Genomic DNA, 16,727 nt, shown 5'->3' on the forward strand with positions numbered 1-16,727 from the left:
AGCCCATGGAGATCATCAAACATGACACCGCAGATAAATCATCTGGCCGGGCTCCTCCCAGTGGATTTAACTCAAGGTGCCATTCAGGCTCTAGTGGAAATCACAACAAAACATGTGGCGCTCTTCTCAAACCTGTGCTTACAGCAATAAAGGCGTGCAAGGGTGAAAGCGTAACAGTGAAGAAGGTTGAATTGGGTGATGTAACGAGGACTGAACTGTAGCCAAACACAAGAAACAAGAAAAAGCACCCTGGACAGCAGCTGGCACTGGAAACAGAATTTCTGCAAATACTTTTCTTGATAGGTTGATCAGCTTTGCATGGAAGACATTTCTCAACACTTTATGGCAAAATCTAAATTTCAAACACCCTAGATTGGAGCTCATGCACGAGAGTACTTAAAAGATTGTGAATATCAAAAATTCAAAATTGTAAAGGGTGAATTTCATGTGATTCACGGCAAATCACTTAATCTTCCCAACCCCAAATAAAATGTGTAAAGTGCTCCAGAACCATAGGGCCAAGATTGCACGATATTAAACTGCAATCAGAATTCTCGACCTTTGTAGGATACTCGTTTCTGAGTTATAACTCCGGAACGAGTATCCTGCAAGGGTTGAGAATTCTGATTCTGGGAAGTATGAGATATGATGGTAATTGAAGTGGCCCATGAAGGACATGTTGGAATCGTTGCCACAAAAGAGCTCTCTGAGGCTGTGACTGATTTCCTTATCTTGGCTACAGGGCTGTAAAGGAATTAAAGGCCCGTCATCTACTGCCTTTCTGCAAAAACTACCCCCTATACCTTGAGAATATCAGGACTCCCAAAGCATGTATGGGAGAGAATAGCCATTGGCTTTATTTATTTTTTTATTTATTTATTGACATTTGTAGAGCGCGGCGAATACCCGTGGGCGTCTCGGCGCTAGTTAAGGGATGGATCAGCAACTGGGGTAAAGAAGATATACAAGGCTATTGGTCAAATAACCACGTCTTTAGCTGTTTGCGGAATGTGAACAGGGAGGGACTTGCTCGGATATGTGCAGGAAGGGTGTTCCAGAGTCTAGGGGCGGCAACCAGGAAACGCCTGTCGCCCCAGGTGACTGTTCTAGTGCAAGGCACAGCCAAGAAGCTCTGAATAGAGGAACGAAGAGATCGGGTTGGGACATGATGGAGAAGATTCTGTTTGAGAAAGTGGGGACCTTGATTATTGAGTGACTTGTAAACAATACACAGCGATTTGAATTTGATACGGCTGCGTATCGGGAGCCAATGGAGATCCCTAATGATGTTTGTAACTGGTGCGAACTTGGGGATCCCAGCCAGCATTCGTGCGGCTGCATTTTGGATTGACTGCATCTTATTTGTCACTCGGACTTGGGCATTTAAGAATAGAGCGTTACAATAGTCCAAGGAGGACAGGACTAGTGAGCTGACCAGTGTTTTCCCGGCCGTGTTCGGTAGGAAAGGTAGTATTTTCCTAATCATTCTCAATTTCATATGAGCTGAAGCCGCAGTTTTATTCGCATGTCCCATAAAATTGAGGCCAGCATCGAAGATGACGCCTAGATTTCTCACTTTGCTAGCTGGACTCGGCGGGGGACCGAAAGATGGTGGCCACCAGACAGGTGACAAGCCCGGGGAGAGGTGACCGAAGATGACCACTTCAGTTTTTTCTGAATTGAGTTTCAGACAATTCGTGGCCATCCAGTCACCTATTGTCTTTTTCGGTCCACTCGACAATGGAGTTCACCTGCTGCTGATTATCGATGGGTATTCACTATTTCAATTAATTGAAGACCTTTCATCTACTACATAAGATTGAGTCTTTGAATGACTAGAAGGCATCTTTTTGACATGGGGTGTCCCATCCATGGTGAAGTTTGACAATGCATTCCTTTCAATAGTCGAGAGTTTTAAGATTTCTTGGAGCTTTTAATATCTAAAGCTCCAGAAGAACTCACCTTTTTTGCTGCAGGCCAACCGACTTGTTGGGCGGTTTTTGAGTACACTAAAGAAAGTATTGCAGTGTGCTAATCTTAAGAAACTTGATTTTAAATCTGTGTTGAATTCTACCTTGAGAGCTTATCGCTAGACACCCCACTCGACCACAGGTAAAAGTCCTCCGCATTGATGTTCGAGAGAGAAGTGAACACCATGTTGCCTCAATGGACCAATCAGAGAAAGAGAAATGAGAAAGCAACTCATGAGAAAGACTTGGTGAACAAATGAAAAATGAAAACATATGCTGACGAAAGACTACGTGTGAAGAACATTATCTTTAGGAAGGCAGGTAGAGTGCTCGCATGACCGATGTGTAGAAGAAAATCTGATTCTCCATTTGATGCAGAAACTTTTCAATTGGTGTTCAGCAAGGGACACATGGTGAATGCCTTCGACCTAGGGAAGTCTATTACCGGAGACTCTTCTCACTTTAGGCCTTTAATCATTAATTAGATCTAACTGTTGAAGGAGAGACTGGGTCTGAACCATCAGTGAATGCTGTTACCTCTACACCGCTGATGTAGATCCTGAACATTAGGGATGACAGTTCGCAGTTGCAGCGAACAAGATCAGGTTGAACCATTAAGGCACCAAAATGATTGATTGAAGAGATTTAATTGTTTAATAATATCTATCTATATATTTTGTAAAACATTGTCGTTTTTTTATTTAACCGAGGGGGAGATGTAGTGTATTGGGAGTTAAATATGATTATGGAACCCTTTTGGCTCCTGAGGGACTCCATAGTCTGTGATGTAAGTGTTAGAGCTAAATGCATTAAAGGAATGTTTAGAATGTGGAGTTCGCAGTTACACGCAGCCAAATAAAAAAGAGTAAAACTAAGCTCCATGTGTGGCATAGTCCTGGGCGGGTACCCTGGTCGGGGAAGACGCTATAATCCGTACCATGCCATTCAGTATAGAAGCTGCACATCCCCAGCTGTAAGTAGGTGGAGACGGCTCAAACAGCCAAACCTACCAAAATCAAAAATCCCTCTTGCAATACTAAAATATTATGGCTATTAGAAGTTCCGAAGAGTGCTGATGACCTACCTGGTACTGTTCACATACATACCCCCTTATACGGATCTCGTTGAAATATCCCCATTCCCCTCCTTCCCCCGGTCTCTTTTACATTCATCATCCCCTTTCAGTTTTCCTTGCAACAGTTAATAACTACCCTTGCTTCACAAAAGTACTGTATTACTGTTACAGTTGTGTGTTAGTCATGCTTTACATCATGTCTTTGCATTAAAGAATGGTTGGCTGCAAATGCATCCTATTTAATGCAGATCGATGGTGCTCCTTTGAGGAAAACATAAGGAGGAGGGCTTAGCTGCAGGAAAGCCTTTTTTTGACTCCCCAGTGATTGGTTAGCTAAGGGTGCTTGAACTGGTGATTCGCCTATGATGACTCAGGGTGGTAACTGAACCTGTCACCTTTGATTGAATATGACACCTTTGGTCCTATTAGTTTGCACTATGTGCCACACTCCTGTCTTGATTCAAAAGACCTGGCATCCAGTCAAAAAGCAAATTGGCTTTTTGATTCCAGATGAGTCTTTGGCCTCAGTAGCAACACAGCACATATTTATTTTTGCAGTTTTATATGGTGCGATCTTGGCCCTAGGATTTTGGAGCGCTTTACATGAACATCAGATTACATTACACAGTTTTTTTAGGCTTGGGATAATTAAATGATCTGCCCAGGCTCAAAAGCTGTTTAACCCTTTCGATGCTGATGACGAGCTCAGCTCGTCATCACCCACGGGTGTCGTGTGCTGATGACGAGCTGAGCTCGTCATGAAACATGTAAAATATGAATGACCAGCACAGCGCAAAAATCCCCGCAGCAGCCATGTGGTTAACTGAGGCTGGGACTCAAACCTAGTTCCCCAGGTCCCAAGTCAGCAGCTCTGGCTGTTAGACCGCATCTCATGCCGTAATTAGTATGCGCTCATGCATGATGACGCATGCACCCGTGTGTTTCATACACTTTAAAAAAATATATTTTTGCCAGTGCATTTTAGCATTGGTCATACAGCAAAGTAATTTTTGCAGATGCTGTTCAACATCTGCAAAAAGCCAAAAAAAGGCGAGGCCTATTGACTTGAACAGTCCAAGCTGGCCAGTAGCAATTTTAAATCGATACACAAGAAGAAAATGCATGTGAACACTAAAATAAGAAAGCAAGTTGCCGAGTGGCAATGTGCAGCTGCCAAGCCCTCAGAGGATAAGCCCAAATAAATAAAAAAATGGGATGCGAGGGAAGCTGCAGACAGGTAGCAAAGTAATCTGGCTGCTGTATCCAGCTGCCGGGTCCAAGCGACACCGTGGGGTTAAATCAAGAAAAGATAGATAAATAAATAGATATTACCCAGTTGTGGTTGCCACTGGGTAGTTCTAGTTAGGTCTGCATTTCCCTAGGAAAAGCATTTTGTGGTTTGCTAATAACTTGACGAATCTTTAGAAAAAAAAGGCTCATCCACTTTAGCTTCTTCATTGAAGGTGCAAAGGTGATCCATGAAGCCGGGCCCGGGAATAAATGGGTTCCCAAAACCAAATTTCACCATGCACTTTCCATATCCTTTCTTGGAACGCGATACTGCAAAAGCTGCTAAATTTTATTACACTAAATTTGGCTGAACGCTAGATCTAGGTCCAGAAAGCATGCCTTTTGTAATTTGGTGACAATCTCTTTGGTAGTGTGGGGAAATTAAGGTTACATTTTTTTAAAATAACTGGTCAGTTGGGTTTGCGGACTCTTGTGAGACCCCCCCCCCCCCCCCCCCCCCCGCGCCAATGCTCAACTTCCAAAAATGGAGCATTCTGATTGCCTCTTTTTCCCTTTGGACAATCTCTCTCCCGCGTTATGTGGGGGTTTCGCTGGACCACTCGCTTCGATTTGCTGGTCACAACATGAACAACAATGTTGCTGTGGCTATTACAGGACTCCAGGGACTTTGTCCCCTGCCCAAAAAATGTTTTTAAAAAATTAATATAAGGGGGCAGGCTAGGGATACCCTGTGCACCTAGGCTTTTCGGGGGCATCCCAGAGGGACCCCCTGGTGACAATATTTATATATTTTTTAATCAGTATTTTGCTACAATCTTGTGGTACTCCCAGTGTATCAATGCAAAAAAATGGCCGCTGCCATTAAAAAAAAAAAATTAATATGACCCCTGAGGCCCTTTTCCTGCGTCTTAAACACAGTTATCATCCCAAGAGGGTAGAGGCGAGAACTAGTTGGTTTCATGGCGGCAATGATGGAAGGCGAGTGAGCGTAATGACAGGGTAGCGTTCATTAAAATACTATTGGCGGCAACAAAGCAAGGTGGATGCTTTCAAGTTCTCACCTCATTACTCAGAGATTGGCTTCTCCCAGAGGGCCTTCAGCATGTAAGGTTTAGCACTACAACACAAAGAACTGTACCTCAAAACTTGATATATATGGCAGCTACTATCATGAAATGCATTTTCGCATAGTATTTGAATGCAGCTACAATCCTCTTCATCGCAGTTCTTTTCCAGTGGTGGTGCATCTTAGCTAGCAAGTAGGTGCAACTCAGAGGAGCATTAACATTTTCTGCTTAAAGTTCAGTGAAACTCATCCATTTCTCTTTAGATCCTTCTCGTGGGATTACAAACATCAAGTTTGTGATAGGGTAAAACGTCCTTTGCCGTTTAGGACATTGTTGGTCCAGAGTTTCTTGCTGTTCCACCTTCTTACATTAATCTTAATGAATTTCAATAACACTCCACATTTCTTCTGACAAAGAACATGACCCTTTATCAGTCAACAGTTATTAAATGTATTATTCATTTACTTTTCCTTAAACATTTCCTGGTACCATGTAGCAATCAAAATTTGTAGTTACATATATTATTTTTTTACATGTTTGAGTGCAAACATTGTAACTGTATGCAAAACATTTCGGAGTTTGAAACACTTCAGTAAAAGGAAAGGAGACCCCAATGTAGGTACACATTGGCGAAGAGACTCCTATGGGACCGAGGAATTCCTACTCTCTCTCTCATAGGCAGACTTGAATTTCTAGGTGGTTTTGTGGAAAGGCTGCTAATTGTGGGCTGAAGGATTTATGTTATTACATTTATCAAGGCCACATAAAGCATCATTCAAGAGGGGGATTTTCTACATCTGCAGACGGTCGTTTCTGTCACTGTTTCAATACTTTTTTCACTGATCGACATATGGCTTGATAATGGTTGCACATTTGTTAGGTCTTTGGTTCCTTAGTACTCCAGTGCTCAAGCAGCATCTCAGCCACTCTTGCTCAGATTTGAGTCCTTTTGCTGTTCTAAGAGGCAAAGTAAGTTTCTTAAACACGTGTTGAATCTTGAGGCCTGTTTCCATCGGAATTTGCATATTGCATCTGAATTTCTCTATATACTGTAGAGAGGTCATATTAGCAGCCAGGTAGGACTCCACTTAACACTGGTTTGAGCAAGCAAAGGATTCCTCTGGCTCTAAATGACTGCCGGCAAATTAGATGGTGTTGCTTTCTTTCTCAGCCTATGATGACTGCTATGTATTCAACTAGATACATAGAAACCTGCCCCATCATTTGAGATTATATGTGCTTGATGAGGCACCAGGGGCATCCAAACCATGCCAAAGTCATTCAGGAAGTGTGTATTGCTTAACAAATTAGCACCTGGTCCTGTGATAAAGCACTCGTGAGCAAGCTGGGTCTTGAATGTGAAGGAGCTTTGATATTCATAGAAAATGATTTCAGTCTCCATTAAAATATATTTACATTAAGCATTCCTTCATTAATGAACTTCCATAGGTTGTAAAGACATGTAAAACGTGTGTCTGGAAAGTCACAGTAATTTAGTTTTTAATATTTATTTATTTATTTAGTGTTTTATAGAGCGCAAACCAGACCGGTGAGGGTATCGGAGCGCTTTACAGTAGTAACAGGTGGGATACAAGGACATAGGGAGGAAAAAAGTCGAAGGGATAGGGACAGGATAGGGATACAGCATATGGTAGAACAAACAATCATGATATCCGGATACATTTTGGGGTAGGAACAAATTGATACATTAAGCTAGAGAAGCAGTCTCAACACCCGGGGGGTTTGTTCAGAAGTGTCCGGTGGGTATCATAAGGAGAAAAAGCCCCGGGATAATGCCATAATGATAGGTGAAGCCAGGTTACGGGGGTGATTGTAACATGAGCGTTAGGAGAGGAATTTGCCCATTAGGACAGTTTTGGCCTCTTTCTTATAAGTGAGCTAGAGACGGTATTCTTCTGATGGCGGGTGGGAGTGAGTTCCATATTCTTGGGTGGCCCCAGAGAAGGCCTGATTGTATGTTCTTTTTTTCCTGAAGCGTGCAGGTTAGAGCAAAAGGTCTCTGGCGGAGCAGGAGTTTCTGTCTCCTCCAGATATCACATGTTTCAGGACGAGAAAAGCAGGGGACTTGGAATAGAGAGCCTTGTGGGTGACGCAAGCCAGCTTGAATTGGATTCTGGCCTCAAGAGGAAGCCTGTTCAGAGCTTTAAGGTGAGGTGAGATATGGTCAAACTTCTTAGAGCCAGTTAGAAGTCTGGCGGCGGCGTTGAGGCAGGCTTTCAAGGGTGCCAGAGAGCTCTTGGGTAAGGCTGCGAGGGTGGAGCCACCATATTTTAGCCTAGAGATGACTAGAGCCTGAGTTGCCGATTTTAGATCTGGGGTGTCGAGGAATGGTGTTAGGTTTCTTAGGTTGTTCAAGTGAAATCTGGTAGTTTTGGCCATCGTGTTGATATGGCCACACATGTTCAGATTGCTGTTGAAGGTAATTTCAAGGGATTTAGCAGAGTCCACAATGGTAGAAGAGCAGTTTAGCTCTGTGATAGCCTTGATCCGTTCTTGAATGTCTGTATTGGCGTTAGGTGGTGCAATTAAGAGGAACTCCGTTTTTTTAGCGTTGAGTTTAAGCTGGTTAGATGTGAGCCAGTGAACAGTCAACTTCAGGGACTCATTCAGGTATCGAATGTCCTCTGGAGAAGAGATTTTGATGTAGAGCTGTGTGTTGCCGGCATACATGTTGTCGGAGATATTGGCGGTGCGCAGCACCTCTGAGAGCAGTTCAAGGTAAAGATTGAAGAGGGTAGGGGACAATGGTTGATCCTTGAGGGACTCCTACTGTGATCGGAGGGGAAGCGAACAGGTTACCGTTAATCAGGACTCTCTGTGAGTGATTCTGGAGGAAGGACCTAAACCAAGTCAGAACAGAGCCATCTAGGCCCATCCTAAGATTGAGGCGATTAAGGAGAATTTCGTGGTTAACCGTGTCAAAGGCCGAGGATAGGTCCAGGAGGCGCAGGAGGCCGGTTTTGCCTTGGTTAAGGGCTTGAAGGGCATCATCCACGATGTAGAGGAGTGTGGTTTCCGTGCTGTGCCCGGGTCTGAATCTGGATTGCAAGTCGTCTAGTAGGTGGAAGTTGGTGACGTGATGGCTCAACTGCTGTTGTATACATTTTCCAGCACTTTAGCTAGGAGTGGGATGTTAGAGATAGGTCTGTAGTTGTCAGGAGAAGCAGGATCTAGCATAGTTTTTTTTAAATTGGGACAAGCTGGCAGGCTTTGAGAGAGTCAGGTATCGATCCCTGTAAGCGAGAGGCGTTGATTATTGCCCTCCAAGATGGGATGGTAGCCTGAGAGGCAGTGGCTAGGCAGTTTGAAGGGAGAGGGTCATTGTAGTGATTGTTGGGGTTTAAAGAGGATAGAAGTGTATTCCTGTTCAGGTCTGTTGACTATATTCCCTTAAAGTCCTTCATATTAACCCTGGTAATTTTTAGCCACTGTGCTCGTGTCCACTGCAGTTTCTCTCTAAAATGAACTGTTTATGGTTATTACCTTTTTTGGGAGAGTTAGTGAGCTTTAGGCTTTCTCAGCCAAGAAACACTTAAATAAAGTACACATAGACAGTTGTGCTGGACACACCTCATTGTTTTTTTCAAAAGTTGTATCTGGATTTCAAGGCAACCAGTCCATAAAGTTATGGCTTTTGCCCCACAGTCGGGAGCTGGGAAAGCACTGCCAAGGGCCACCGCGTATTATGTTGATTGTACTCGCTCTGTTAGTATTAGTAAAAACACATTTTTTTCATTTTTTTTATTTTTACTTTTGAACAGCTGAATCTAGCCAACATCATATCTAAGACAGAACTAGCAGAGTGTTTGTTAGATGCCTTCAGCTGTGTTGAGCAAGGTGTCAGACTGGATCCGAAAAGTTTTTCGTCAGCAGTTCCTCTGCACGTCGGCAGGTGGCATCGGTCAGCTCTACGTCCATCATTGGCGTCATGGTCGCCGGAATGACATTGCGGTAGCTATCCTCGCGCGCTGTCAGTTCTTTCTTTTTCCGTGCCAGCCAGCGCAGATTCGTAGAGAACGGTACCTCCAGTGACTTTTTGACTGAACTTTTTGAGCATCTTTTGTCAACGTCTTTTTGAGTCCTACCGACTCCTGGTGCACGTAGTGATGCTCGGCTTCAAGGCTTGTGGTTCCTGTAGTCAACTGATGTCGGTGACGGATCCGAACCGCGTGTGCCTCTTTTGCCTGGAGCGTGACCACAAACCCAAGTCGAGCTCTGACTGCCGGACCATGTCTCCGAAGTCTTTGCTGGAGCAGTCCCAAACGCTTCTTGAGCGCAGGTAGTTGGCTCCACGCCGCTCGAGGTCCCGGTCGCGAGGGCAGTCGAGGGACTGGTCACAGAGCCATCACCACTCGTCATCCAAGTCTTCGCACAAGAAGAAGTTGAAGAAGCATTGTCGCTCTTCGACTTCTCCCTGTCGGTCAGCTGATGTCACGAGGGATGCGGGTGGTGCCCCTCTAGTGGCTCCGCGTGCGGAGCCTAAAGGGCTGACTCCAAGTTTCCCTCCTTTCCCGGAGTTACCCCTGCCCAGCTTTGTCAGTTTTATGAGGTGATGCATGCCATCTTTGGGCAACCCGTCTCCGTTGGCGCGCCTTCGGACCCCGCGTACTCGGTTGGGGGTCCTAGGACTTACCTGCTGGCCTGGATCCAGATCGGCGCTGGTTGACCTCATTACACCTCCACCGTCGCGGCTCCCTCCGGCACCGCACCCGATGCTGGTTGAGCCCCCAGCCGGCGTAGACACCCTGGCCTCCATCCTAATGTGAACAGGGAGCCGGACATGCGTTGCCAGATGCCGGATCCGGCGCCAAGTGGTGTCTTTGGGCCCTGTTCTTTCCTGGGGACCCTTTCAGGCCAGATTGGCACCCAGAGGACGAGGAGAAAGACTGGGAGGGGTCAGGTGACCCTCTGAATGACCAGTTGGATTATGATCCAGACTGGAGAGAGACCCTGGGGATGCCAGTGGTGTTGATCCCTCCCCAGAACTTGGCATGTTATCTCCTCATACTGTGGCTGCGGAGGAGGGAGCTTCCTATGCAGTGGTGTTGCATAGGGTGGCTGAGGCTCTTCACCTCGAGCTTCCTACTGTGGCAGACAGGACTCCTGACAGGTGCTTCAACCGCAAGCAAGCTCTTCGGAGCCTCTGCTGCTGTTCAATGAAGCCCTTTCTGACATCCTTTTGGGCACCTGGTCAGGCCCAACACGGGAGCTCCCGTGGATGAGATGATTGCTCGGCGCCACCGCCCGACCCCGGGCGACCCTACTTTCCTCTCCCAACATCACACTCCTGAGAGCTTGGTGGTCCAAGCCTCTACCTCCAAGAGCGCATTCCCTAACGCTCCACCAGATAGGGAATCCAAGAAGCTAGATCATCTTGGAAAGACATTTTTTTCTTCCGCCTACATGGGACTGCGGTCGTTAAACACTGCATGTCTATTGGACCTTTATTCCCGCTCTGTGTGGGAAACCGTTACGCAAGTGCTGCCTCAGTGTCCAGAGGAGTCCTGGACTGTCCTCCCACAGGCTGTTACCGCAGGGAGAGACGGAGCGAAGTTTACCATCCGCTGTGGGCTAATACCCCCGACACTCTAGGCAGAACTATTTCCACGTCGGTAGCCCTTCGATGCTACGCCTAGATGAGATCGACTGGCTTTTCTGGGAATGTCCAGAGCACACTCATGACAAAGCGGACAACGCTCTAGTGCCTTTGTAGAACTCACGGGCTACGGCCACTTCCTTAGACCTCTCCAACTGCCCTGCGCAATCTGATTTTCGCTCTTTCATGGCTATGGAAGGGCTGCTCCACTACATTCCCCCCCCAGAGCCACAGGCCGACGCAAGCAGCACAACGTTCGCGCGGGCGGGGATGTTGGGGCCAGCTAGCGGGCCCCAACACCCCCTCTGCTTCAGCCTCCAAACCTTCCTAGTCCGAATTTTCAGGCCCATCAGTCGCCAGTGGGCGGTAGGATCCGCCATCCCCTCCCCCACTGGCGCACCATCGCGTCAAACAGGTGGATTTCGCAGATAGTCCAAAGGGGCTACTCCCTCCCCTTCGAGTCTACCCCTCCAGCCGTGCCACCTCAGTACCATCGCATGTCAATGAATCACCTGGGCCTTCTCCAACAGGAAGTTACAGCTCTCTTGTCCAAGGGAGCCATTGAGCGTGTTCCTGCCCCAGAAGTAGGTTGTGGTTGTTATTCCAACTACCTGATTCCGTCTCAGAAGCTCCTCTTTATCAGAGCGGTTCTGGACATGACTCAGTTTCGGTTCTATCCTCCCGAGCAGCGAGTCCGGGATGTTAGATTTATGATCCTGAACTTTCTGCCCTTATCCAGGGTTTCAGTCAGGATGACCCTCCGGCTACTGGGCCTGATGGCCTGCATCCTGCTGGTGGATCATGCCAGTTGGCAAATGCAGGCTCTGCAGTGGGAACTGAAGACTCAGTGGGCGCAACATCAGGGGAATCTGTCCGATTGCATCCAGATCTTGGAAGGCACTGCACAGCAACTGCAGTGGTGGCTCAAGAATCCGCATTGGGTCAACGGCAGATCCCTCTCCCTTCCTCAACCAGAGTTCACAGTGGTGACAGATGCATCACTGCTAGGTTGGGGTGGCCACATGGGGTAGGCAGATATCAGAGGCCTCTGGCGGAGTCCGGGCTCCATATTAACCTTCTGGAGCTACAGGCGATCCGTCTTGCACTGAAAGCATTCCTTCCCTCTGTCCGGTGCAGTGTAGTGCAGGTTTTCACGGACAACACCACCACCATGTGGTGCTGCAGCAAATAAGGCGGGGTGGGGTCATGGACCCTATATCAAGAGGCCTTCCGACTCTGGACATGGCTGGAACATCCGGGTGTATCCCTGGTGGTTCAACACCTGGCAGGTTCGCTGAACGCCAGGGTGGACGAACTCAGCCGCAGGTGCATTATGGATCACGAATGGCGAGTTCACTCGGAGATGGTGCAAGGTCTCTTTCAACAGTGGGGAGAGCCTTGGTTAGATTTATTTGCCACCAAAGAGAACTTGCAATGTCAGCAATTTTGTGCGTTAGAATTACCAAGGCGGCACTTGTCTGTGACGCTTTTCGTTGCAAGTGGAGTTGTGGTCGGTTTTACGCCTTTCCGCCTATACCACTTCTGCCCAGAGTGCTGAAGTAGATCAAGCCGACCGGATTGAGCGCGAAGAGTCTGGTATTCCGAGCTACTGCATCTAGCCATCGATCCTCCGATCCGTCTGCCTCTTCGAGAGGATCTTCTGTCGCAGCAGCAGGGGGCGGTCTTCCACCTGAACCTGTCCAGCCTCCACCTCCTTGCGTGGGGATTGAGCAGCGCTGTTGATGTCATTCGACTTGCCTTCCGAACTCTGTGATGGAATCATGGCAGCCAGGTGTCCCTCCAGTAAGACAGTATACGCCTGCCAGTGGAACACATTTGTGGTATGGTGCGCAGCAAAGGCTGTGGATCCCCTTTCTGCCCTTCTTTCTGAGGTTCTCTTGTTCCTCCTTTCTTTGGCCGAGCAGGGCTCTGCTCTGGGCACTATCAAGGGCTATCTCTCGGCCATTTCTGCCTTTCTTAGGCTTCCTGATCAGCCTTCTCTCTTCAAGTCCCCGGTTGTAAATAGATTATTAGAAGGCATTACTCATCTCTTGTCTCCTATTCCCTTCATAATGCCTCAGTGGGACTTGGCTACGTGGGCGGCAAGAAAGGTCGGGCCGTACACAAGCGAACCATTTCCAGATGGGTTGTTTTGTGTATTAAAGACTGCTATTCTCTAGCAAAAAAGGAGCCTCCAGTGGGGCTGCGTGCCCATTCCACCAGAGGATGGGGAGTTCCTCTGAATGACATTTGTTGGAATTGCTGGGGTATCTATTCTAAAGTAAGGAATCTAGAACTAACTGTTTCTTTCAGATGAACAAGTTACTTACCTTGTGTAACGATATATCTTTAAGAAACATAGGTTAGTTATAGATTCCTTACCGCCCCACCCATCTTCCTGTTCTGCGAACTGATTTCTAGGGTTAAATACTTCCTTTTAGGGCCCTAATTTTGTGCACCAGTGGTCAGTGTCTTGCATGGCTCTGCGTTTCTGGCGCAGAAAGTTGTGCACAGAACTGAGGTCAGCGTGCGAGATCGGCTTCCAAGTAGCTACTGCGACGTTGTTCCACCGACTACGATCCCAACGATGGACACGGAGCCAACCAACGCCACCTTCCAGAGGTACTGCTGACGAAAAGCTTTCCGGATCCAGTCTGACGCCTGGGGGTAATTCTAAGGTAAAGAATCTATAAGTAACATATGTTTCTTGCAGATATAGGGTTACCGAAGGTAAGTAAATTGTCCGATTAAGCAAGTCCAGAATCCTAGGCCCTCACTAGGTGTATGTTGGCACTAAATCACTTATTTTCCAAAATGTTGTCATGGTTTTAACAGTCCTTGGTCTTCATGTGATGAGGTTGTGGTCTGGTGGCGGCTCTGATATTAAGGAGCCTAAAAAAACAATGTATTTCCAGAGACATGATTACAGGAACACCTAGAGTTATAATGCAGGGTTTTTTTTTAAATTGTGAACTTAAGTAATCACTCCTACATAGTCTGTTGCTGCATAAACTTGACACATAAATTGATGATTTTTTTAGTGGGCTAAACTGTAAGAGCTATGTATTAGGCTGTTCCCGAGAATGTCTACCCTGCTGTTGTGGTAATTACTTGTTCTGTTTTGCAGACAAAATTTGCTCGGGACCACTTGGCCTTGGTCCTAAATCAAGGATTAAGCACAGAAATTCAGCACAGTAGAGATTCCCTCCATTGCTCCAGCGGATATAGTACACAGACCACCACCCCATCTTGCTCTGAAGACACCATTCCATCACATGGTAAGTATTTGTGCACAATCAATAATAAAGATCTTCAGAATTCCTCTGCCCATTCCTATGGTGAATATCACCAATGGCTCCGACAATGACATGTTCCTTATATGTGAATAATACTGAACTGTATTGTAAATGCATTTATGTAATTTTGCAGAAATGCAAATATAGAAATTAAAGTTGAGAGACACTATAGAAAAAACATTTGTACTTTGTAGATTTGATTTGCTTTTGCCACTTGTATGCTCTGCTTAATTCTTGTATATGATAAGCTACTAAGAGTGTCCTTGAAGTTCATTTTAAAGTGCTCTTACAAGTAAAAAGGTACAGGGAGGCGATACCAAGTGCAAGATGGTGGCAGATATTTTGCTTCTAGTCTCAGCTACCATTGCTGATTGAAAGCCGAGGCACCTCAAGGAAGAACACAACCTCGGGCAAATGTGTGGGTGGAGGTGACGAAGCAGCAGAGCAGCATGGACACGAAGCAGCCTTATCCAAAACCCAAGATGGCAGTGCCCTCAGGGCTTGCCAGAGGAGATCGTGAACCCCAGGGCTGACACCAGCTTAGAGTAAACCATAAGATGACCATAGTCCAGGACATTGGCAGGAAGAAACAGAGGACAGATGGCTGGCTGGCGGCACTGATGTGGACTTCATAATGAATGTACCTGCCGAGGCCACTTCACATATGAGGGACCCTGTGTGCACGTGATCTAGAACTTGGTGCCATTAAGGGGAGGCACCTGGAGAACTAGTGACGTGGTAGGCATCATGACATTTCAAGAGTGTAGGATCAAGGTTTGAACTGCGTGAGAGGTGCCAGAAGTGACAGCTAGCCTACAAGTGACCAAGAAACAGGGACTGTACTTCGACGTAAGTGGCTTTAATGGAAAATGTAGTCCCTGCATGACCACTGAAGAACAGGGCTTCTGAAAGCATGCAAACGTGGCGCTGGGACTCTTTCACTTGACACAGATTTACCTCTTGTGTTTTACAGAGTGGGAGCCAGATAGGTGCCCTTGTATCTTACTGTACTGGTAACCCGTTGGAACAGAGTCAATTCAGCGATTGATTGTTTTGTCCTAGGGCTCCATATAAGCTTGAAAAATGTCATTTGTCAAATTAATTTTAAAGCCTCAGATCCAAGGGTCAATCTGTAATTCCTCTAGTAAGATTACAACGTAGGATATCATCAGAGAACTTGGTAAACTTAAACACATCTACTCCAATATGTGTGTTTGTGCTAATGCTTCAGGCCAATGATTAAAGCGTAAGGGCAAACAATTGTGGGGAGCAGGTAGCCATGTCTGGCCCCCTCCCCCTTCTTAGAATCCATCCAGAGAAACCACCATTCAGACACACCCATACCTTTGGTGTTTGCTATCCTGCTGTGGTACAGTAGAGAAAGCTCTGTCTGGATCCTGTTGCATTCAACACTTAAGTGAAGACGCCCCAGGAAACGCAATTGAACACCTTCTCGGCATCGAGCGACAAAAGCACTGCATTACTCCCTCCCCTTTGACATATATCAAAATATGCAATGCCTTTTTTTTGTCCCAATCTACTTGTCTTGGATAAAGTGCCCTTGACAACTAAGGATTGTATCACTATGCCCTCTTGATGGTAGAATCGAGATCAATGATTTGGTGGCAATATATAGCACTGCAATGTGTTTATAAGATGTGCAGTCTACAGGAGATTTTTTTATTTAAGAATAAATTATAATGTAGCTTTGGTCATAATCTAAGTCACCACCACTCTCTGAGTCTTTCTTAAATACCTTTAAAAACATATGTGGTAATTGCGGCTCAAACATTTTATAAACACCATTAGAATAGCCGTCCGAGCCATGTGCCTTGGACGATATGCGGCACTTGATGGGCATCAAAATGTCCTCTTTGGTTATTGTTTCCTCAAGGAGTTCCTTGTCCGATGCACTCAGTTGTGTGAGGGCTATCCTTTTTAGGTCTTACCTACATTGCAAAACATACAGGGGGTTTACAGAACCCATTTCTTACCTTCGGATTCTTTATTGTCCCCCATTTGTTTGCTTATTCAATTAAATGACTTGCTTTCCTTTTCTTGTGTTTGTCGCAAACTTGGAGCAGAGCCTCATTACCATCCTTCTGATGAACTGACTTGTATCTATCCACTGCTCACTTTAAAGAAACGTCTGTTTTCTTTTTGGTTAAGCACTCCATGGGTGGGCATGTGTTCTCCAGCTCTCATCCTTATGTGCTTCTCCCCCTGGCAAATACCATCCACCCGATGTGACACGTTGCTCTCTTGTGTGGTCCCTGGCTCCTTATTGCTCTTTCCCTCAAATAATGCTCTTACCTCTCCCCTGACCATTTTCTGTTGCTCCCCTCGCTCTTTCTTCGCTGCCCCACCTCTCCCAGTAATTCAAATCCTGTATTTTTGTACTTAAGTGGCCAGCAGCTAACATTTGCTGCTGGGCCACTCAATACGCCCCTT

The 16,727-nt window shown here is 46.2% G+C and overlaps 1 protein-coding gene across 4 annotated transcripts in view; it reads left to right on the forward strand.

The window, feature by feature from the left end:
- LOC147705867 (protein MTSS 1-like) overlaps positions 1-16,727 on the forward strand; it is a 377,494-nt gene that overhangs the window by 344,047 nt on the left and 16,720 nt on the right. For all 4 annotated transcript variants that reach the window (XM_086932312.1, XM_086932313.1, XM_086932314.1 and 1 more), the window contains one exon: positions 14,108-14,258. In XM_086932312.1, coding sequence (XP_086788438.1) covers positions 14,108-14,258 — 151 coding nt within the window. The remainder of the gene's footprint in view (positions 1-14,107; positions 14,259-16,727) is intronic.

This window comes from Lissotriton vulgaris, chromosome 7, assembly GCF_964263255.1.
Source record: "Lissotriton vulgaris chromosome 7, aLisVul1.2, whole genome shotgun sequence".
Lineage (NCBI taxonomy): Eukaryota > Metazoa > Chordata > Amphibia > Caudata > Salamandridae > Lissotriton > Lissotriton vulgaris.